At 41.8% G+C, this 24,387-nt stretch overlaps 1 protein-coding gene across 1 annotated transcript; it reads right to left on the reverse strand.

Moving 5' to 3' along the window:
- Positions 1-440: 440 nt before the first annotated feature.
- Positions 441-24,032, reverse strand: LOC120558548 (cAMP-specific 3',5'-cyclic phosphodiesterase 4C-like). The gene is made up of 18 exons (XM_039799596.1): positions 23,879-24,032; positions 21,986-22,815; positions 20,884-21,018; positions 19,499-19,626; positions 19,202-19,384; positions 19,028-19,067; positions 18,721-18,791; positions 17,854-18,016; positions 17,166-17,259; positions 16,679-16,836; positions 14,822-14,920; positions 14,535-14,699; positions 13,743-13,842; positions 13,454-13,608; positions 12,639-12,761; positions 11,562-11,744; positions 3,010-3,206; positions 441-2,171 (listed from the first exon to the last, which is right to left on the reverse strand). The coding sequence occupies exons 2-18, from the start codon at positions 22,025-22,027 to the stop codon at positions 1,724-1,726; spliced, it is 2,484 nt and encodes an 827-aa protein (XP_039655530.1). The 5' UTR covers positions 22,028-22,815; positions 23,879-24,032; the 3' UTR covers positions 441-1,723.
- Between the last annotated feature and the right edge of the window lie 355 nt (positions 24,033-24,387).

Below are 24,387 nucleotides of genomic sequence, written 5' to 3' on the forward strand. Positions count from 1 at the left end.
TACAAATTTATTTTCAGTAGCACATGAAACAATTATTTTTTTTAATTATCAATATTTTTTTTTAATACTGTAAATCCATCCAGTCTATAAAATGATTTTTTTTTTTTTAAATATTTAATTCAAAGAAGTTTAATTTAAAACTATAAAAGACAAAAACCTAGACTTTGATTTGAGAGTATAACTGAAAATTCTCCGTTTGAGAAGCTGGCACTTCTGCTCAAACGACAAAATTGCTGCCAATCTTCTGTCGTTTGATTAGTCAACTATTTCCGCTCTACTTAAAAAACAAACCCGAAATGATTTGGAAATTAGGGACCCATAAAATAAAGCGTTATCAAATGTTTTACTTATCTCGGTGGATAAATCCTTTTCCAGCATTTTTTTTCAGGAGAGAAAGGAGAAAGATGTCAAGAGACCTGCAACTAAAAGACAACAATCAATCAACTTTATTGATCATATTTATTATGACATCAGCAGATTAAAATACATGTTTATTATGTACATATATGTAACAGGGGTGTTAGATAAAGTGCCAAATACCATTTTTACAAAAACAAAACAAAGAAAAAAGGGATTTGTGGAAGACCGTCACACCCGTTAACCTGGTCCCACAGTTCATTGCTTCATGGACAAGTAGCCATCTTGTTTGAAGGAAGGCTTAATTGCTCAGTGCTGGTCGTGGGTCAGTTTGGCACGATTCACCCGGGAATCAAACTCACAGTCTGGGAGTGGTGAAACTGTCGTGAAGGGATGAATACTGGGTGTTTTTTTTTTCTTTTAAACATGAACTGACATCGACACGTACAACAGGTCAGCCTTTTGAGCCGGACTGCGAAAGTTTCTACTTTGACACAACGGTCCGGATATTATTCAGAAATCCAGCATTTTGTTGCTTTAAGGTTAGTATGTGAGGAGGTTAAACTGTTCCTAGACCAGAGCCCAAATCTGTTCTCAGCATCCTGTTCACAAGTGGAAAGATGTAGTAAATATAAGACGACAGACACTTTCCAGACTTATTTTTTTTTTTCTCTTTTCTGACAAAAGAAGAGGAAGTTGACATTCTTTGAACAGTTGTTGGTCTGTGTGTGTGTGTGTGTGTGTGTGTGTGTGTGTGTGTGTGTTATGTGTGTGTGGTGGGTATCTTCCTCATAAACGAGACAGTGACAGAGAGATGATGGGTAGTATAGTCCATGAGATCGGGAGAACGGACGCGCACTTATTTGCATGTGCGCATTTCATTTTCATTTTAATTTCAGGAGCTACAAAAAAGGAAGGTAGAACAGGTTTCACCCCCTTTTGACGTCCCCCCGTTTGTATTCCCTACGGCAGTGATGGATGTACAGACACTGGGTGACGAAGACGTGAAGTCTTTCTCGCACTACCAGTCGATCAAGACGCCGCAACGATCTGGCTGTTCGGGAAGGCTTGTGCTCCGGCGGAGGTTTGGGATTTGTGTCCGGTGCTCTTGCTGTCCGCCTGTGAGCTGGGACGTTTTTGTTGAAGACGTCTGTAGTCGAGCCTTCAGCTGATCAAGTGGTCGGAGCACGTTATCTGGAAAGAAGTGCATCTTCAGCTCTTCGTCGTCCTCCCTGACAGTCTCAATGCCATGTGTCGAAGCCCTTTTTCCGGCTCCATTTCCGTTCTTTTTTTTTTTTTTTTTTTTTTTTTAATCTCTCGTTAACCTTTCTTCGCTGAGCCTGTTAATTTATGTTTTTGCACCCAACTAACTTTCGTCTTCATCTTCTTCCTCTTTTCCAGCTCCATCCTCAACTGGCGCCTCCTCCTCTTCTGCTTCTTCCAGCTCTCCTTTCTCCTCTTCCTCTTCGACATCTGCTGTTTCTCCGACCTCAACTTTGTCCTCCGTTTCTGCCGCCTCCTCTTCTTTCTCCTCTGTCTCGCCCTCTTCTTCTACATTTCCCTCCAGCTCTGCTGCCTCCTCTTCTTCTTTCTCCTCCATCTCTCCCTCCTCTTTTTCCTCCACTTCACCCTCCTCGTTTTCCTTTTCCTCTTCCCCCTCACTTTCTTTTTCCCTCTCTTCATTTTCTTCCTCTAACTCCCCTTCTATGTCTTCATTTTCTGCACCATTCTCACCTTCCCCTTCGTCTTCCTCCTCTTCTCCTTCCTGATGTTGCTCATTCTCTTCCTCCTCTTCTTTAGTCTCCTCCTCCTCCACCACCGCATCATTCCCTTCATCGGTCTGCCCTCCGTCTTCTTCTACTTGGTCCTCTCCATGCTCCCCCTCTTCCTCTCCATTCTCCTTCGCCTCCTCCTCTTCTTCTCCATCTCTTTCTCCAGTCTCCTCCCCCTCTCCCTCTCCGTTCTCCTTCGCCTCCTCCTCTTCTTCTTCCTCTCTTTCTCCAGTCTCCTCCCCCTCTTCCTCTCCGTTCTCCTTCGCCTCCTCCTCTTCTTCTCCCTCTCTTTCTCCAGTCTCCTCCCCCTCTTCCTCTCCATTCTCTTTCACCTCCTCCTCTTCTTCTCCCTCTCTTTCTCCAGTCTCCTCCCCCTCTTCCTCTCCATTCTCTTTCACCTCCTCCTCTTCTTCTCCCTCTCTTTTCTCCAGTCCTCCTCCCCTCTTCCTCTCCATTTGCTCTCTTCCTCTTCTCCACTCTCTTTCTCCTCCCCCTCTTCTTCTCCATTCTCTTTCCTCCTCTTCTTCTCCCTCTCTTTCCCTATCTCCCTCCCTCTTCCTCTCCGTTCTCCTTCGCATCCTCCTCTTCTTCTCCCTCTCTTTCTCCATTCTCCTCCCCCTCTTCCTCTCCGTTCTCCTTCGCCTCCTCCTCTTCTTCTCCCTCTCTTTCTCCAGTCTCCTCCCCCTCTTCCTCTCCGTTCTCCTTCGCCTCCTCCTCATCTTCACCCTGGACTCCGTTGTGCTTGCTGTTGTGATTCTGCTCGTCTTCTTTCTCCGTTTCTACGCCGCCGTGCGTTCGGTCCGAGTCGCCGATGTCATCGCAGATGTCTCTCCCGCCGTTGCTCCTCAGGTGTACGTGGTTGTGGTTGTTGTGCTCCAGGTCCTCCAGGGTGAGTTCGAACTGGAAGCGGTCGTGCTGTAGGTGTCTGTCCGGGGGAGGCGAGGGAGACTGGGGCATGGTGCTCACATACCACTCCCTGTTCTCCTCCAGCGTGTCCAGCAGCTCCTGGGCGTCCGGGTGCACCAAGTCAGCCCACGTCTCCCACAGCGGGTGGACGATGTAGTCGATGAAACCCACCTGGAAAAGAAAAAGAATCACACCTGAGTCCATGATAGAAAGTGGAATTAAAGAAATAACTAGACATTTTGGTAAATATGCATGTATGCTTTCTTGCCAAAAGTTGGCAATCACTCGGATATCACTCTCAGACGTGGGAATGGTGTCAATCTTTTCATCTCGGCAAGAAAGCGAATAAGCATCTTTTCTGAATAAAGTATAGAGAAATCTCTAGGGTGAATGGTTACGGTAGGACAACAGTAAATGCACTGAATGTAAATCTAAATCTGAATGTAACATATTGTGTATATTAAAATATATCTTAAGTTAAAGTTGTCCTCCGAAAAGGGGGGTGGTGGTGGGCCAAAAAAAGAGAAAAAAAAAAAGTATAGAGAAATCAAAAAAAAAAAAAAAACTACTCAGTACAGAATCAGTGACCAGAAATTTGATACAGAATGAACAAATGTCACTGTTTAACATTATGGATATCAAAAGAAGCATATGACTGAAGCTGCTGCTGCCAGCTGGACGTTGACACAGAAATACATTTGTCATCTAAAATAAAATAACAAACAATGTAATCATAGCCAGAGTTTAAGTTATTCCAGGCTTCATTACTCTGCCAGTTTTATGAAAAGAAAAGTTTTTTTCATGTGGGGGGGACAAAGGAATAACTGCACAACTAGTTTGTCTCTTCCTGCCAAAATGCAAAACTAAATAAAATGAAACATGGATTTTTAGCCATGATAGCAACGAGGCTCTATGGATGGCAATGTCGGATTTTGTCACCTTTTTGGTACAGACTAAAATATCTCAACAATGATTCCATTGATTGTCATAAAATTTAGTATGGATATTCCCATCCTCCTTGGATTGATGTTAAATTATTTTGGTGATCCTTTGACCTATATTCTAGCGCCATCATCAGGTAAAAAAAAAAGTGTCCAATCTTTTGGTTTATGACCATCAGCCTCAGCTGTACTTGTAAATGTAAAAGCATGCTAACATGCTAAACTATGATGGTGAGCATGGTAAACATTATACCTGCTAAACATCAGCATTGTCAGTGTGAGCATGATAGCATGCCAATGTTAGCATTTAGCTTCACAGAGCCGTAAGCATTGCTGTCCACTCTGTCGCTGTCTTGTTAACTTACAAATTGCTTTGTTTAGGGCCCAATCAATCAATGACCATATAAAATAAAAGTACAATTATGAGTGTTACTAGTGTGTTTACAAAGATTAGTTATGTAAAGATTAAGAAACGATTTTGGAAGAATCATATATTATAATAGTTTCTACAGTCTACAGTCTTGAGATCAATTTGTGAGTGATAAAAACAATTTTAGTGATATTCAACATGTTTTTATTAGCTGCTAGGGGTGTTGATTAAACTTAAATTATAATTTTTATAGATGCAGTTTGTGTCATCTTCAGCAAATATCTCAGTGTGTATCTCTAAGTTACTGTTGGAGAGGATCTATATGTGACCACTGTTCCTCTTGCCAATGCAGTCTTCCTGTGTGTTGTCATTTTATCACTATAAAATCTGCTTTTTTCCACCCCACGCGTAGCTTCTGTACATTACGAAACTTTGTTTGTGAATGACACCAACAATGGCCTCAAAAATTACCCTTTGCATTTCTGATAGTCTCATCATAAGCTAAAGAATTTAAGCTGCAAACAGTTTCCAATTCATCATTTGGATTAACAATGACACATTTAACCCTCATGTTATCCTTGGGTCACATTTGACCCGTTTTCAAAGTTTCTGCTTCAGAAATTTAGGTTTCTTTCAAGCAAATTGCCCAAAAATAACATGGATGTCTCATGCAGTGCTCTTCGCAAATACAATTAAGGATTAGATCACTACCATCATTGAAATTTTGATTACATTTCATAGCATTTGAACAAAAAAAATGAAATGGTTCCTAAACAGTATCCTGACTAAACTTCGACAGTCTGTGGTTATTCACTCACAATTGTAACTATTTGTGGAAATAATTCATAATTGCAGCTTTTTTTTTTTAAAGTGACTATATGTAACTTTTTAATGTTTCTGAAGCTCTGTCATTTTTTTATACAATGGTCTTAATGACCTGTAACAGCAAACGAGACTAACAGTGAAAAGAACGCTATTTTACTATAGTTTTTAGTAAGGCCTCTGCCCGGGTTTGTTTTTTTCCCGCGAAGTCACAGAATGATTCACAGCAGGTAGATGGCGCTACAGTAACACATTCTGATGGGTCACAGATTTCTTTGTAACACCAGAAAAGCCTGTGTTAGCGTATGCCAGCGGAGCCAGGTAAAAAGGAAGCAGGAGATTTCTTTATATAGGCATAATGTTATTTTAGAAGTTATCTGTTGTAGTTATGGCTGATACTGGAGCTGGACCATCACAGAAAAGAAGGAAATTAAACGAAGAACAACTAAAAGCTAAAAGGGAAAGTGAAAAACAACGGGCAATAACGTGAGTCAACTTCAGTCGGCCTTTTAACAGATGGAGACAATTACGGGATTGTAAATTATTCAAAAACGACCCTGAATTGGCCCTCAGGTATGTAATATGTCTATTTCATTCATAAAATAAATTTACAATGCACGATGTGGTTGTATGTCAGTAGCCGACATTAAATTACGTCCTCATTCCATTTAGCTTGCCCCGCGACGCGACCAGCTCACCGGCTGTCGTCGCGGGAGGAGACTGCTGCACGGCCGGATCGCTGGGTGTCGTCGTGGGAGGGGACCGCTGCACGGCAGGCTCGCCGACTGTCATCGCGGGAAGGGACTGCTGCCACGCATCGGGGATTTCTGCGGGATGCGGGTGAGAAATCTTCTTTTACTTGTCCATCTGAGGCCGTTGCTGACTGCTGTCTTCCTGATGCTGGCCATCTATACTCCCCCATTCCTCATCCTCTCTTCCTCCCAACCACAGTAATTATTGGTGACTCCATCACCCGGGGTTTACGGTTTTTCAATGCCGTCACACATTGTTTTCCAGGAGCCAAGTTTCTAGACATCCTCGCAAAAGTTAAGGCCCTGTTACCCGAGCTACATTAAAAAAAATCGTGGTCCATTGTGGACATAATGACATGTCCAATCAGGAGAGTGAACAAACAAAGCTGGACTTCAACCTTCTTATCGACACTTTAAAGAGCACTGGGAAGTTGGTTTTTATTTTGGGCCCACTTCCATCTCTAGGTTGCGGAGCATGCCTTTTTAGCAGACTATTCTACCTTAACACCTGGCTCCAGTTTACATGCAGCATTCACGAGATAGGTTTTATGGACAATTTTAATCTATTTTGGGAACATAGCACTCTGTTTATCAGGGATGGTATTCATCCAAATAGAGGAGGCAGCAAAATGCTCTGTGGAAATTTGCAGCACGCCCTGCAGACTCAGCTATGATTGACTGTTTGCATTCCGTAAACACATGCACATGCCACTTCACAGTCACACTCTCCCATAAGCTCTTCATCCTCTAGAAATAACTGTTAGCCCACAGACCAGCTATTAGATCCCAGTTAGAATCAATAATAGACCACACAAAGTGGTGAATCCGCAAAACAATAAGAAGCACTCGACTGCAAACATAGTCAATTTAACACCCATTCCTCATCAGCCACAGTCTGTCCCAACAAATGAGGCAGATAATTCCACTAACACACCAACAATAGCCCTACTGAACGTCAGGTCTTTAGCAAGGAAATCATTTTTAATCAATGATTTTATTATCAAACACAATCTTGATTTTATGTTTTTAACTGAAACCTGGTTAGACCAGAATAACAGTGCTGCTGTTCTCATCGAGTCAGCTCCCCCTAACTTCAGCTTTATGAGCGAGAATAGAGTGAATAAGAAAGGAGGTGGAGTCGCCATTTTGTTCAAAGACTCATTCCAATGTACACAAATATCTTATGGAAATTTTGCTTCTTTTGAATATGTGGTTCTTCAGCTAAGGTCCTCCCCTCGAGCTATATTTCTAAATATCCACAGACTACCTAGATACTGTGCAGCTTTCTTCGATGACTTTACTGAACTGCTGTCTATGATCTGTATTGACTTTGACTGTGTAATTATTGCTGGTGATTTCAACACTCATGTTGACAACCCTCAGGATAGAGGAACCAAGGAACTGTTGTGTTTTTGACTATGGACTGACTCAGGATGTGACAGAGCCCACACACAATAAGGGGCACTGATTATCTCTAAAGGTCTGAACATTTCCAAGGTTGTGGTGACAGATGTTGCTCTCTCTGATCATTCCTGATCATTAATGGCTTTATCTCTGTGCACAAAAGTGTTCAAACAAAGATAATAAGAAAACGATACATCACTAAAAACACCAGTGAATCATTCAGTCAGCTTTTCTCCTCCACACCCGCCATTTCTGGGGCCTCAGTCACTGAGCTTGTAGATAATTTCAATTGTAAAATTACAAATGTTACTGATGCCATTGCTCCCACTAGGGTGAAAGCTGTCTCTAGTAAGAAAAGATCTCCATGGAGAAATGTCACACTTGTAAGATCTGAAAAAAGAGTGTGTCAAAAAGCTGACCGAAGGTGGCGAAAAACTAATCTCCAGGTGCATTATGACGCCTATGAAGAGAGACTTCGCATTAATAAGGAATGCAAGGCGGTCCTTCTTCTCCGACATTATTGCTAAAAACAATAATAATTCACGTGCTTTGTTTGCTACTGTCGATAGGTTAACAAACCCTCCCGTACCAGTAGCATCAGAACTTTTATCCACCAAGGCCTGCAATGACTTTGCCATCTTCTTCAGTGAAAAAATTCAGAAAATCAGACAAACAGTCAGTGCCTCCATAACAGGTACAGGGTATGCGTTGTCACAGTGTTCAAGCAAAACAAATTCCAATATGACACAATTTCAAACGATTAACCAGAATAACCTAGAGGACATTATACAACATCTGAAAACCTCCTCCTGTTGCCTTGATATTTTACCAACCGGCTTTTTCAAAAATGTTTCAAATTGTTTGGCTTTAGATCTTTTACAGATTGTAAACACGTCTCTTCGCTCAGGTATCTTCCCACAGGCACTGAAAACTGCAGTCATCAAGCCACTCTTAAAAAAGAAAAATCTACATACGTCACTAATGGACAACTATAGGCCAATATCAAACCTTCCATTTTTAAGTAAAATCATTGAACAAGCGTTTTTTCTAAAACTCAACCTTCTTTTGTCACTAAACAATATTTTTGATGCCTTCCAGTCGGGTTTTCAACCACACCACAGCACTGAGAAGGCTCTTGTTAAAGTATTTAATGACTATAGTGTCTATAGCAGGGCTGCCCAATTTGGGGCCCCAACAATCTAACTCTGGTGCGCACCAAAAGCGGACCAAACAAGCGTACCGAGACCTGCTTGAAGAGGTGGTCTCGGTACGCTTTCAATCGAACTCTGAAGCGGTTCGTTTGTGGTGAGAACGTGATCCGTACTCGAACCGCACCAACTATACATACTCCGCAAGTCTGAGCTAATGTCTCCTGTAGTCAGGTGCGTTTAGCATTCTGCGATGAAGCAGAGCAGCAAACTGTAGCAGCAATGTTTCTATTAGACAAACAGACTGCGGTCAAGCTGCCGTCCGTCACTCATATCTCCATGGTCAAACCAGTTGCCGGTAAAGTTGGAGACAGACGCCGGCAGAGCAGAGCGAAGTCTCTGTGACCAGAGCAGACGTAACGTCTCTCGCGAAACAATGTCTGATAATTTAAATGAAATGTGCTGGTTTGATCATGAAGATGCAAGATATATACATTAGTCCAGAGCACAGGACCTTCTTTCTGTTTAATTTCTTGCTTCCGCCCCCAGACACATCCAACCAATAAGAGGAGTTGACGTTCTTGCGTGATTTGTTATGGTGCATTTTGGTACGCTTGGATTTTTCCAGGTGTGAAACCAAACCAAACCGACCGAGGGCAAATCGCTCCGAGTTTACTATCCCCAACTGATCCGGACCAAAACAAACGAACTACAGGTGTGAAAACGCTCACCTCCATGACATTCTCACTCGGTCAGTAAGTTGGCTGGAACCTGATATTGAGCGACTTTTGAAAAGCAAAGACAGGCTTCATTTCTCCCACTGATATTCCAACTGATAAACAGTTGTAATGTATGTCGAGGGGCATGTTCTGCCCTGAATTGTTGTAATGATTAATCAAATCTATTTGTATTAATAAATAGTGTTTATTTATAACTTATGAATATGTATTTTGTTATTCCTTAATATGTGTTCAACTTTATGATTCATGATATGCAAATATGCAAAACATTTCAATTTAAAGGCCCATGACTTGAACGTTTAGTTTTGGCCCGCGGCCCTCCAGCCCGATTCATTTTTGGCCCTTGAAGGGGAAGAATTTGGGCACCCCTGGTCTATTGGTAATTATGCATCTGAGCACACAAATATGACGTGTGGAGTTCCCCAAGGCTCTCTCCCAGGGCCTCTTCTGTTTAATATCTACATGCTTCCACTGGCTCAGATTATGGAAAACAACAACATACATTATCATAGTTATGCAGACGACACACAAATTTACATAAACTTGTTGCCCAGGGACTACAGTCCAATACAAAAACTGGCTAGGTGCATTGAACAAACTAACGACTGGATTTGCCAGAACTTTCTTAAATTAAATGAACAAAAAACTGAGGTGATTATTTCTGGAGCAAAAGAGGAACGATTAAAACTCAGCACTCAGCTTCAAACGACAATGTTAAAAACAATAAAGCCAAAAATCTTGGTGTAATTATGGACTCCAACCTGAATTTTAACAGCCACATTAAGACAATAACAAAGTCTGCCTATTACCACCTTAAGAATATATCAAGGGTTAAAGGACTTATGTGTCAACAGGATTTGGAAAAACTTGTCCATGCTTTTATCTACTGTAATGGTGTCTTTACAGGTCTCCCTAAAAGATCAATCAGACAGTTGCAGCTGATTCAAAATGCCGCTGCTTGAGTCCTCACTAACACCAAGAAAATGAATCATATCACTCCAGTTCTTATGTCTTTACACTGGTTTCCTGTGCCTTAAAGAATAGATTTCAAAATACTTCTGCTGATTTATAAATACACGGTTTAGGGCCAAAATATATTTCAGATCTGCTTGTAAACTATGAACCACCCAGACCTCTCAGATCATCTGGGACATCATCTGTTTTTAATTTTGTATTCATTTCTAACTGCTTTTAATGTTTTATGTAAAGCACTTTGAATTGCACTGTTGCTGAGATGTGCTATATAAATAAAATTGCCTTGCCTTGCGCAGACGTTTTATTCCTTTTAGTCGATTGCGTTGGCTTACTATTTTCTTTTCCCTTGGAGCACAGATAGACGGGCAGGACAGCGGAGCTGGAGCCGGAGGACAGCTGTGGATGTTTGGCGGATCGCGTTGGCGCCGGGAAAAGCAGAGTGGACGTTGCGTGCTGCTGGCCCTCTTCCTCCCTCCCTCAAACAGAAAAGGGTAAAGACTGTAGTCCCTTTCTCTATAGACTGGTTGAAATCAGATTTTCTATTTTTGCCCAAATCGCACTCGCACAACGCCAATGCGCCGATCCGCCAAACATCCACAGCTGTCCTCCGGCTCCGCTGTCCTGCCCGTCTATCTGTGCTCTGTCCTGCAATCCTGTAGCATCCCCAACGTTTCTTTTTCGCTCTCTATCCGCTCCTCTTTCCTCCTTGTGTCTCAGCCATTCATTATCAAAATGCGCTCCCGGTGTGTTGTATGGAAAGCGCGTTCCGTGTTGCTCCAGCATCTCTCCTGATGAGATCTGCCTCAGGTGCGCTGGGAGGAGTCTTCCGTTCTGTGCCAGGCAAACCACAACACCACACTATATACAACATAAGAAAACTCTGTCTGCCTGGCTCCACTTTGTGACATATATACATGTAAAAAGTATAAATATAGGCTATAAAATATGAAGAAGAATTATCTCGAGGCCTCGAGATACGATCTCGTGGCCACGAGATAGTTATAATTAATTTTTTTTGACAAAGTGGGACCAGGGGGGCTCCTTAAGTCGGCAATACAGCACCGTAAAGAAAAGACCTTTACAACAGCAGGTGTGGTAAAAACACTACCGCTTTTGTCCAAAGCGGCCGCTAGAATTGACACAAACTGAAAGTTATATATAGCCACTTTAACAAAAAAATTAGGTAGGCTAAAATTTTATATAAATAAGGTTTGTTAGTGGTGAATCCGGTGGTAGTGGAAAAAAAGCACAGAAAAAAGCATCTTAAAAAAGGGTTCGTTTTTGAATTTTCACCCAGGAGAACAACAAGTTGCATGGTCGACAGGAAGACAACACAAGAGTTAAAATGGATGGGAGAGAGAGATCGAGCTTTACCTGACTCTTCTCCACGATGGCGGTGTGTTTGTCACACATGGCGCTGATCTCCATCCCTCTCTCTCGCTCCTTGTCACCCTGTCGGAAGAACTCCTCCATGATCCTCTCCGTCCACTGTCTGTATAACGGCAACGCCTTGGTGGGGTTGCTCAGGTCAGCACAGTGCACCATGTTCCTCAGCACCTAAACACATACACATCGTACAGTATGTTGTTACGAGAGGTCTTTTGAGTGGTTACCTGTGGCAAGTGCTGACGTGATATGAGGGGGTGTGTTTGTGTGACGCTGATTATTCCATTCCGAAGAGGTACGCTGACGGCTGCAACCCACACGTTTTTCCACACAGAGAACACTTTTGACAAAGACACTGAAAGACTATTCTTGTTTTCCAACAACACAACTTTTGTAAATACACCTTTTAAAACCTGAACTACAACAACAAGGAAGAGCGGGGCTGGCCCGGCGAAGATGCTGACAGAGCACGCGGAGCGACGGTGTGGTCACCGAAGCAAGCAGCCATCTTCAGACACAAAACCATGCAGCGTCTGGGTGAGTCAGTTTAACACAGCACAACCCCTCTGGACGTAAGAAAGACATACACTCATCAAGGCAAGTTTAGTCTCACTCTCATGTTAAACGCGACACGCAGGGAAAAACAGACAGGGGGATTAAGGTTACGAGCTAAGTTAGCTTAGCTTTGTAAGTGTAACAGAACTCTCAGCTGCATCATGTACACCATCTTCCAGGTATACAAAAGGAGTGTGAATGTGTGTTTTTCTGTAGGATCACTTTCACCTGAAGTGTCTGTTGGGTTTGCTGACATACATGGTGTGTGTGTGTGTGTGTGTGTGTGTGTGTGTGTGTGTGTGTGTGTGTGTGTGTGTGTGTGTGTGTGTGTGTGTGTGTGTGTGTGTGTGTGTATGTGAGAGAAGTTGTGGCTCCTGTCCTCCCTCCTCAGGAGCGAGAGCTGGTGAAGACGTTTCGTATCCCACTAAATTCACACAGTACAGTAGACCTTCAGATTTCATACAACATTATTGCACTAGTGACCATGGTCTGTGTGAACAGACAAGTTACCTGGGTCCGTTCTGTGTAGTGGTCCAGGAGCAGCACACCAGAGCTGGTCACCTTCTTGGTCTCCACCATGGTCTTCAGATCAGCCAGTAGGGTCATGTGTTTGGACATGTCTGTGGCCAACACCTGCAGACAGAGACAGGAAGACAAAACTAGAAAAGAAGCACAAAGATTCAACCTAATCTCTGTACTTTATTTGCCAAATAAAAAACTAAAACCAAAGATGAGTGATGTAAGAGATTGGAATCAGGGCTGAGGACAGATAACTTTTAGTTTTAAACAGGTTTAAACAGGTACTGCCTGACAAAGATCTCTTTTTAAAAGACTGGATATTGCAATCAAAGTATTCTATATTGCCCTTTTGGAAGAAATCCAGTTCTTAAACTGAGGAAGCCAGAAGCTGGGAGTTTTGGCTGTTAAATTGAAAAAGCTGCTAACCAGTTTAGATTAGATTGATTGGATAAAAAAGAAAAAAAAAAAGAGTGCACTGGTCAAGTTAGGCAGAAATAACGAGTTATAGACAGACAGCATAAAAAAGATGATAAAATATTCCAAAGGATCAGAACTAAACAAAATTAATTTGTATTGTCTTAAATAAATAAAATTGCCAATAACAGGCATATACACAGTGAGAGCTGTCTATAATCACCAATAGGAAATAAATAAGACAAATCTAAAACTATCAAATGATAAATAATGAGATTAAAGCTAAAAAAGAAGGAGAAAAATAACTAAAACTAAGTAAGCAAAGCTGAAGGAGAAGTTATTAAGTTGTTTTAACTGGTACGGTGTGAGGTGTGGTAAAAAAATGTCCTGACCATATCAATAACGAGCTTGCGGAGGCTCTGTCGCTGTCGCTTGGTGAGGTTTTGGAAGATGTCACAGTTTTCCTGGTGCAGAAGCTTGAAGCCCACAGCGAGGTGGTGGTTCTCCAAAACGGACTCATCGTTATACATGAGGGCCAGCTCCGAGTCTGAGCAAAGGGGAAGACATATTTTACCATTTGTCTGTGTGTGTGTGTGTGTGTGTGTGTGTGTGTGTGTGTGTGTGTGTGTGTGTGTGTGTGTGTGTGTGTGTGTGTGTGTGTGTGTGTGTGTGTGTATTTACTGGTGTTGATGAGGAACTGATTGGAAACTCCGGGGTGGTCTACATCATGGATAGCTGCAGCGAACAGAGCGGCGAGGATCTCCAGGTCAGTGAAGACGGCCTGAAAGAAACAAGAAGGGCAGAGAAAATTAAATTTTTCCACCCATAATTTTAATATAACATAAGTTTTTATGCAACAAAAAAAACTGTGAATTTGTCTGGTTTTTTTTAGAATATTAGGAATATGGTTAAAACGTGATTTTATAATAAAATAATATATCATGAATAAATATAATTTGCAATACAATCACTGTAGTTGAATCATGTTTTTACTTTCTTAGAGGGACTTTGATGAAGAATTAGCAGCTTGTGTTTCTTTTCACTTTTTATTATTACGAGCTGTTCTTTATGTATTTCTGTTATGTGTCTTCATTTTATTACAAGAGGAAATTATGTCGGACAGCTTTACTTTTCACTTTAAACAACAACTTTTGGGTCCATGTTGACCTTGAATCCAGGTGAAAAACACGATCAAACAACCAATCTAATTTTTTTGGAAAACATATGTAAAAATGAACAGCCCTAAAAAAAAAAAAAAAGGCATAAGAAAGAGATAGAACTGCAATTGAAGGTGTGTGCAAAGGCTGGTCTAACACTTATGTCTCATGATCATGGAATAAAATGTCAGTTTTTATGAATGTTATCGTTTAATGTCATTCAGTTAATTATTACACTTTGAATGCAAGCCAATACTGCTCTAAAGCTGAAGGGGACATAACATAATGAAATGGAAAGTTTTATATAATAACATACATCAAGAGCAGGTGTGGACAGGAGGACATGTGTGGACTGGGTGACATCTGCAGCATGGAGGCTGTTGTGGTACGCTACGTTTCCATGGTAATGGTCCTCTAGGGTCATCACATAAGTGACAAAGGTGTCGACTGGGATACGAAACGTCTTTAACAGCTCTCGCTCCTGAGGAGGGAGGACAGGAGCCACAACTTCACACACACATGGTGTAAATCAGCAAACCCAACAGACACTTCAGGTGAGAACGATCCAACAGAAAAACACACATTCACACTCCTTTTGTTTACCTGGAAGATGGTGTACATGATGCAGCTGAGAGGTCTGTTGTTGGAGAACTCTGCTACTCTGAATATGTTAAAACCCCACTTGTCCATATCCTCCAACTCCTGGTTACACACACACACACACACACACACACACACACACACACATTATATGAATTTTTTTATCAGAAATGTGTCAACATTTTAAAACATCACAAGCAGAGCTGATCAGGGTGCTCAGAAGGTGTCAAGAGACCATTTAAATGTGCAGCAGAATTTAACAATTCACCAAAGTTATCAAGTTTCCAACATTATGGATCACTCACTGCCAATTTCATAAATTGTCCAAATCCCATATGATTAATCTGAGAAAAGCAACAACAACCAATCACATCTATCCAGAAATGGAATCAGACAATCAGTAATTACTTAAAAGATATCTAATTGACAGAAAAGAAATATTAAAATAAAATCACTGGTTCCAGCTCTTGCAATCATGAATATTTACTGGGCTTCTTAGTCTTCTGTGATAGTAAACTGAATGCCTTTGGGATTCAGACTGTTTTAGGACAAAGCAATCAGTTCTCTCTCACTTTGGGATTAAGTAAACTGGTATGGGCATTTTTCAATATTTTTTGACATTTTTTACACCAAACGATTAATCAATTAATCGGAAAATAATCAGAGAATTCAATAATGAACATAATTGTGAGTCACGCCTCCAAATTACTGATAAAGTTCAACTTTATGGTTATAAAAAATGTAGGTCATATCGTCCATCCCTAGTTTAACAGACACTTGAACAATGATCACTCAGCAGACATCCCTCTCATGTCACTCAGAATAACCCTGATCCTTGAGTCTATTTGTCCAGAGTTGTACTGGGAATATCTACGACCTCTTTGACAGACAGACTGACTGACTGACTGACTGACTGGTACAGCTGTTATTAATGATGACAGGCCACAAAACATTGTAAGCCATGCTAAAGGAGTGGCTGTATGGATGGAGATGTCAGTGGATTTGCAATGGAATTTGGTACAGACATTCATGTTCCCCTCAGGATCAATGATCATTGTGGTGATTCCTTAACTGTTCATTTAGCCCCACAATGAGGTCATTTAATTTGCCTGTGGATGTTATGTAGCATTAAGCCTACAGCCTTGCAGAACTGGTAGTGTGGCTGCAAACTCTTTGTCTTGTTATTTATATGTAGCATAGTTACATCTGATTTATGTTCTGCTAAATACAGATGCAAAACCAGGGACAGTTTCCATCCTACTGCGGGGTTTTCCAAACATTTGGTGCTACAGATCATTGAATTAAACAATGAGGCGCCAAGCACAAAAAAACAAACAAAAGGAATAACAAGAGATTCCATCTTTATGTGACACAGACATGGAGCGAAAACGCTGTACAACAATGCAATACTATGAGCCCATCAGCCTGGAAGTGGTTTGGTGTTTGGTAGAAAAAGACTTGAAGTCTTAAAAAAAAACTTAATTCTTTTCCTGTAATGACCTAGTATAATATTATATTTCATTATGTTTTTTTATCAAATGCATGTCCCACAGGAAACCTCCCACTTCAGTCTTAACCCTGAAAGAGCCTCAGCAGTAAATCACTAAAAGAAGAAAAGTGCAGGGAACACACTCTTTCTCCGTACTACTAGAAGGGTCAAATAAGCCAAGATTGAAATAAAACTATGTACAAGAAAAGACTAAAAAACTACGGAGCACCTGAAGTCCTGAATGATGATTTTTTTTTTGTGCGCACAAAATAAAGAAATATTATCAGTGTTCACAGTCCAAGTCTGAACAGGGATTGATTCGTGCAGCTTGTTTTGAAGTGAGTCAGAGAAAAAAAGACAGACAACGAGACCTTGGCAAGCTCATCCTCGTGGTCTGTGTTGACACCGAAGCGAGGCATTGAAGAACTGGAGAGGCTGGAGCTGTGAGACAGCTTCCTCACTCCGCTGATGTGACTCATAGGTTTGTCTTTCAGAGTAGGAGACGGGGGTTCCACCTCGTTCTGTTTGTCTGCAGATTGATGGACAACACACAAAAAAAACACACATAGATTTATTGTCTTTATTTGACAAAGGTGATGAATGTGATGTGGACAGAAATCCGATTCTGGTCTCACAGCTGTGGCTCAGGTGGTTGAGCGGTCGCCTACCAATAGGAAGGTTGGTGGTTCGATCCCTGGCCCTGCAATCCTGTGTCGAAGTGTCCTTGGACAAGACACTGAACCCCGAATTGTGTAAATGTGTGGGAAAATGCTTCCTGTACTATGTGAAAGTGCTTTGAGTAGTCAATAAGACTAGAAAAGCGCTATATAAATACAGCCCATTTACATTCTCACTCACCCATGAAGGTGCTGGAGATGTATTCAGACACCTGGTTACCAGAGCGACTCATCTCTGACAGGTGGGACAGCTCTCTGTTCAGCATCCTCTTGAACTTTAGCAGAATGAGAGCAAAAAAAGAGATATGAGTTCAATGATGTGCTGGTTCTCTAGGTTTTGGGGATGACTAAGAGGTACTTTCAGTACAGTACTCTTTTCGGATTTGGGGTTGTAATTAAGTCCCAAGTGTTAAGGTTGCAGTGAAGGCAAAGTTGTTACATTTCCCTGTTCAACATGCATTAGTTTTTATTTACAGTATTTGAGCATAAAATATCTGACAACTGAAGATCAGCCAATCATTACAAAACGGATATTTTTGGCAATGACACCTTAGATGTTGTTATTCAAATGTTGTGACAAAGAAATGTTCTGTGGAAGGATATTTTACAGTTAAACTATGAATTTTATTATTTTGTAAATTACATTAACAATAAACATAAGATGACAATAAATCATTATAAATAATAACTATGAATAAATACAAAAATACAGCAACATATTTTAAACTTATTTAAAGAGAAAAAGGGGCAAAATGTATTAAAAAAAAAAAGAATTTCTATTTGCAACATAAACTGTGCGCTGATAGTGATATATTTATTAGCCTGCTGATATGTTGGTTGGACTGGTTGGTTCAGTGATGTTTGCATACCTTGTTGGAGGCCATTTCGCTGACAGAGCGGTGTGTCTGGATGGTCTCCAGCTGGTCCAAGCACCAGTCCAGCTCCTCCAGTGTGTCCAGGGCGAGCTGCTGGTACTGCTGGTCTGATAGTAACGCCCTGGGACTGACACACACTCCGCCCAGCGGAGACCTTCTGAGGACACAACAGTTAGTTAAACCTACTCGAGAACGCAAGTTAGCAACAAGTTAGCAATGGCCCCCTCACCGTGTGCATCTTTTTTCTTTTTTTTTAAAGATATTCATAGTTATTTATTAAGCTAATTCCCTTTGATTGTTTTTAGTGTTGTGATTAACTGTGTTGTTCTTTTTTTTTTTCCTTTCTACTGTGTGTGTATCTGTTGATCCAGCTCACAAGCTGCTGCATACAATTGCTCTTAAAGGGATAAATGCAGCTGTAATGAATTGAACATTAGGAGTATAGAAGATACAACATAAAAGTGTCTCTCTCTCTCTCTTTCTATTAAGAAATATAATTTCTTTTTGCTTCATCCGATATGACATGTAACAAAGTTTGAAAAGGGAAAATAATCTGCATTTCAGTTCAAAGTCTGCCATTCTGCAGCTGCAGAGAACTGACGATTGCAGGCATTGCTTTGGGTTTGGTGCTAAAAACGTTAAGAAACAGTACTCAAGTACTGTGTGACTACTGTACCAGATCATACGAGTTACCAAATGTGTGTATGAGTAGGAGATGAGCTAGTATTTCAAGTTCTTATACACTGTAGAAAAATAGATTGCTGTTAATTTGATTTGTGAAGTCTGAACTAACTCTTTGTCTGGTTACAAGATCATAATGTGCACAATTGGTACATTTCAGGACAATGAGTTGGTACTGACTTGACTGGTGGTGTGGAGAGGTTGGCAAGAATGGTGAAGTTGCTCCGTACTGATCGCAGACTGGCCAATACCTAAATAATCACACAGTATCAGAGGATGTATACAGAATAACCTTAGAGAAATATACATTTAGAAGTTTTAGAAAGGGGATAAAGTGTAGGGGAAGAATGCACACACTGCTTTAAATTCTTCAACATGCTAATTTAAATGTTTTTCTAGAGGTCAAAATTATGTAAAATGGCTGATAAAAACTATTTCGGGGAACAGGAGGCATTATGACTCATTTTACCTATTAAGTGAGACTCACTTGAGCAAAAGGTGTGACAATGAAATCCTCTCCTGTGTGCCTGAGAAAGGTTGGGACAGAGGGAGTTGACAATTAGAGAGCAAGCAGAGATCATTTCTCCTTAAAAAAAAATACACACATACATGCTCTCTCCCCCTCTCACTCATTCATTTTGTCTTTCTTCCTGAGTCTCACCCTTCACTGGCGAGGGAGGAGTTACGTGAGACCGTCTTGGGCGACATGTCGTAGTCCGAGTCTGAACGGTAGAGGAAGGACTCTCTTCTCTGGCCGTGGGGAAAGGGGGTGTGCAGGGTGAGGCCTGGACTCTGCGAACCCAGAGGTGTGTGACCTGGTGACACGCCATTTTCTGCTTCGTAACTGCAGCACGAGGAAGAGGGAAAGTTTGATGATTAGAGAGGACAGAAATACATCTACATCTAGAAAAGCTTCCTGCAAGGTGAAGATAAGAATGTGTTTAAATTGTGTATAAACCCGTCAGTGTCTGCTTGTGTGATGGAGATGCGTGGCGGGATGCGGAGGGGAAGAGTTGTTGGACGTGTCACGTTGCTCAGGACCTCAGGTGAACGAGTGCGGTCTCGAGGGCGGAGCCAGCAGGGTACCTGCAGAGTTAGAAGGAAGGCTTTGTAGATGATACTAGTCGCCAGTTGCTTTGCAGGTGTACAGCACAAGTTATACATTCCATCTCTCTTATGTTAAAGGCTGGGGAAACTGCCTAATGGTCCAAGACACACAGGAGCCCCAAAATCCCCAGATTCACCATCAGCTGGTCTCAGGTCATTTGATTAATTGCAAATTTGTGCATGAAGGGTTTCTACAAATCATTCAATACTTTTCAGGGCAGTCAATACTTTACAATTTTGCTGACCAATTTCAAATGTATGCAATGGAGTATTTTATTGGTATGTATGTTTCCTGTCATCCCAGGCAGCTGTAGGGTTTCCATTCATTTAAGTGCAGTATGAAATTCAATTACCTTAGTTATTCAGATTTTTTTGGTCATTTGGGGTAGCAGAAACAAACTGTAAACATCTCATATCACATTTTAAGTTGATGTGGCAAACTTGTTAGCAAATAGTTGCCCATTCACACATCCAGCAGACACAAAGGAACATTTATTTGGGGTTATGTTGTGTCCACCTGGTGAATGCAAGTCCAACAATTACTTGTTTAGCTCTGTTTTGCTCTTCAACATCTCCTGAGAAAAAAATAAATGACTATTTAGTTGCTAAATGTTCCACTATGATCAACAGCCAGTTGCTAACTTTCTCTGTTTGCCATTTGGTACTTGGCAGTCAGTTTACAGTGTATTTATTATCAGTATTTCTCTTAAAACAGCTGCCTGCTGCTGCTTAAACAAAGCAAAACAGTAAAGTTGCAGTCCGTAAAACCAAAACAATGAGCTGAAGAATTGGGAGATAATTTCTTTGTGGCTTGACAAGAGACCCCTTTCACATTACGCATAGTCATACAATCTATTGTTCATGTAAAAATATTGATTATTGCAGCTTTAATCTATCACAGTGAACAATAGTAGTGAAAATGCATAAAATGTTCTCAGTATGATTGTTGGATGGCAATGCATTTTAAGCACAGATTGATTTGGAAAGTGTGCACTGCATTCAAGCAAGTCTTCATATTGTATCGCAATTAATGGAAGCCAGAAAAACGCAGCATTGTGGTTTGTAAAATGGCTAGCTTGTGTATATAATTTGTCGTAAAACGAGCCAAAACATGCTAAATCAAACGGTCCTTTAATGTTATGTTCACATGATGGAGGGGGGGTTAATGGGGACCCATAGCTCCTTTTTACCCAAAGACCCCATGCAGGTTAATGCACCCATGCTTCCTTTCAATACCTGGAGACTAGACGAGAGTCTTCTGCTCCTCCCTCTGCGTAGCTCAGCCCCCAATGTGGCCCCAGACGTATAAGATCGGCTGTATCGAGATGACTCCGCCTTCTCCCCAGAACCTGTTATATCTGTGTCATTACCCTGTGGACAGGCATGTGAGGGAAACAGTTACATGGGGCAAGAAAGAAATTTTTTCTTTGTGCAGTAAATAAAAACCATGCAGTTGTCATTTTGGCACATTTACTAAGCCATGTGCCATAAGAAACTACACAAACTATAAATTATTACTGTATGTGTGTGTGTGTGTGTGTGTGTGTGTGTGTGTGTGTGTGTGTGTGTGTGTGTGTGTGTGTGTGTGTGTGTCTGGGATAAGGCCTCTACAGACTGAGCTCTTAGAGGCTGATCTGCACTGCAGTACCGTAGCAACAAAACACTGGGGGAATGGTAGCAGTTGCTAGGCAACAGTGCCGTGTTGCTTCCATGCTGCGTTTGATGTTGTCCAGACCCAGATGTGGAAAGATGCCCACATCCACACACACACACACACACACACACACACACACACACACACACACACACACACAAACATACACAAATGTATGAGCACCCGCTCCTCAGCAAAATCAATAAAAGAGCGCTTGAATAACGCATGGTACTGTATTATGTCCTTCAGCCAAGACGTTGCCTGTAATGAAAATAGCTCATTTACATAGAGCACTCATTTAGCTGGGGCTCATTTACATTTTGGACTATGACTAACTGAGTGGTTCACACTGTGTGAGTGGCTGGAGAGGACAAACTGTCCACTCTGACTTCTGAGTGCGTCCACAGACCTTAACAACAAGAACAAAGGGAGCCTTGGATGTGTGAAAGTCACAAGGTTTGTGTATCATCGTAATCATGCAACACACACACGCACACGCACACGCACGCGCACGCACGCACGCACGCACGCGCACACACACACACACACACACACACACACACAGACACACACACACACACACCACAGTCCAGTGTCTACTCTGCCTTATATCTACTCTCATGGAAACAAGTGACAAAGTGAGTTGATTTTCTCGAGAATAATCCTGGTTGTTTATATTCTCACCTCTTCTCCAGTCACAGACAGCACGCTGCGGCTCTTCTTCATCCTGATTGGCTCGTTCTGGGCCCCAGGGCGGAGCGTTCCGGAACCCAGGCAGCAGAGCAGGTGGAGAGCCAGGACCGGAGAGGTCAAAGGTCACTGCAAGGTCAAACCGGGGTCAGACCGGGTCACAACCGGCCCCCATCAGAGCTGACTCAGCCAGCCAACCGCCTCACTCGCCCTCTGTCCACAACACAGTCTTCAGATAGCTGACACAGGGCGCCCAACCTGCCGTTAAATGCTAAAGGTGCATTTAAGTGCCCCTTTGAGGCTCCAGGTTCAGTCTGAGTTGGATGCCTTTGTTTTGATCTGTTGTTTTTTTTTAAACAAGCCAAAGGTGGAACAAAAGAAAATTCTCACTCCATTTTAGTGTAAGCTATGAGTTTCTGGGAAAAAATAAGTCTGCTTGTATGTTGTCTTGCTTTGGACAGACGAGCCAATGGTATATCCCGGTCAGAGTTCATGATGTTACTGCTGATGAAAACATTTTCCCAAGTTTTCTAAAATGTTTATCCAACTTGAAGTATTGTTCGCATGACATTTCCCAGTTGTAAACCTGATCCCACATGAATGCAACAACCACTAATCCAGATCCAGCTCGTGGGAGACTTTACACCAAGTCTCAGATCAGTTTTCCATAGTCTGATTGGTTAGTCGGGTCCAAATTCTGCATAGGGAGAAGTGTTGAAAATGATCGGCTCATCTAAGAAGTCCAGATGTCAAAATTCCAGGTTTGATATGCCACGATCCATCCACGAATCTGTGTCAGTGTGTCCTCTTCGGTGTAGATTCCCCTGTGAAAAAACAGAAATGAAGAGTTAGCACGACCAAACTAATTTTCTCTTGAGTCATTGTTTCTTCTTTCAGAACTCTCTGTCCTGCTTTCATTTAACAAATTAATCTGATGCATCATCAAACATGACAAAATCATTGTCCTACATATAACATACTCTTTTAGGAAGGTGGAGATATATTGGGGAACATACGACTATTGTTTTCCACAATACAAGGCTCACGCATGAAAACACTATGTAATGCTAATAAAAATCCCCATTTGTTGACTAATATCCAAACAAACAGTTGGTCGACTAGAAATATTTTGGCTATTGTGGCATTGCAAGACCTGTACCTACAGTGTGGCTAATTGTGAGCAGATACTGCAACACCAAAGCTCTCTGACGTTATATAATTACTCTGAGCAGTCCGAGATGACCTAATTCCATTGGATAGGACGGATTCAGCATATCGGAGTCTGAGTTTCTAATCGAGCTGGTACACAGACAGAAAGTGGTGGAGACGACTTTTGCCAGGGGTCATCAAGAAAACACCCACTCAAATGAAAGCACTCTCACACCAGAGTCTGCACAGATTCAGAGTGAAAAAGAAGGCTCTGTGTGGAGAAATCAACAAATGCATAGTGACACAGTGACATATATATGCACAGACAAAGAGAAATCTGAGCACATACACTCACACACCATACCACCTTCAATACAGATAAAGCAGCTTATAAAACCAAGCAGCAATGCATCAATATGCAGCTCAACCACCAACCAGCTCTTCTGTAACAAAAGACCCATATATATATATATATATATATATATATATATATATATATATATATATATATAAATATTTAAAAAACACATTGAAGCCATGCATGCATGAGGACAGCCCTGTCATCATGCACACTGCAAGAGATATGTGTCAGACAAACACACATGCACCCTTACATTCTCTCTCTCTCTCTCACACTCACACACACACACACACACACACACACACACACACACACACACACACACACACACACACACACAGTCAGACCGTAGCATGTAAGAATAAAAACACACTCACCTTGATCGCCTCAAGATCAATGGCAAGATGGGCTGGGCCTCGTCTTGCTTTCACTCGTCTCCTTCCCCTTGTCTCATCCCCGCTCCCTCCGTCTCTCTGCAGACTAGCAGTGTGTCACCACGGCGAGAGAGAGAAAAAAAAACACTTGGCGTCTTCATGAATATCCGTAGCTTCACCAGCCTCCCTCCCTCCCTGCCTCTCCTCTCCCTCTCCCCTGCCACAGTGGTCTCCCCCAGCCCCCCCACCACCACCACAGCCTCCGTGGAGAAGCCCATCTCCCCTCCCCTCCCTCTTCCAGCACAGTGTGTCCATTAATCCCATACAACAGCCTCCGCTCCTCCTCTCTTCATTGGTACCCCTGCCTTTTTTTTTCTATATTATCCTTTTTTTCCCCCCCCCCCCCCCCCCCACACCCACACACACACACACACACACACACACCCATTTTTAATTCATGTTTTCCGGTCCATCCCTTTCCTTCCTCCCATGTCATTTTACAGTCATTGTAA

This window comes from Perca fluviatilis, chromosome 1, assembly GCF_010015445.1.
Source record: "Perca fluviatilis chromosome 1, GENO_Pfluv_1.0, whole genome shotgun sequence".
Taxonomy (NCBI): Eukaryota; Metazoa; Chordata; class Actinopteri; order Perciformes; family Percidae; genus Perca; species Perca fluviatilis.

Coding starts and splice junctions, on each gene's coding strand:
- LOC120558548 (XM_039799596.1), bottom strand. CDS start 22,027: ATGAAGAAGAGCCGCAGCGTGCTGTCTGTGACTGGAGAAGAG. Junction 18,017..18,720: donor CTCTCCACACCACCAGTCAA/GTCAGTACCAAC, acceptor TTGTGTCCTCAG/AAGGTCTCCGCTGGGCGGAG. Junction 14,700..14,821: donor TCATGTACACCATCTTCCAG/GTAAACAAAAGG, acceptor CTCCCTCCTCAG/GAGCGAGAGCTGTTAAAGAC.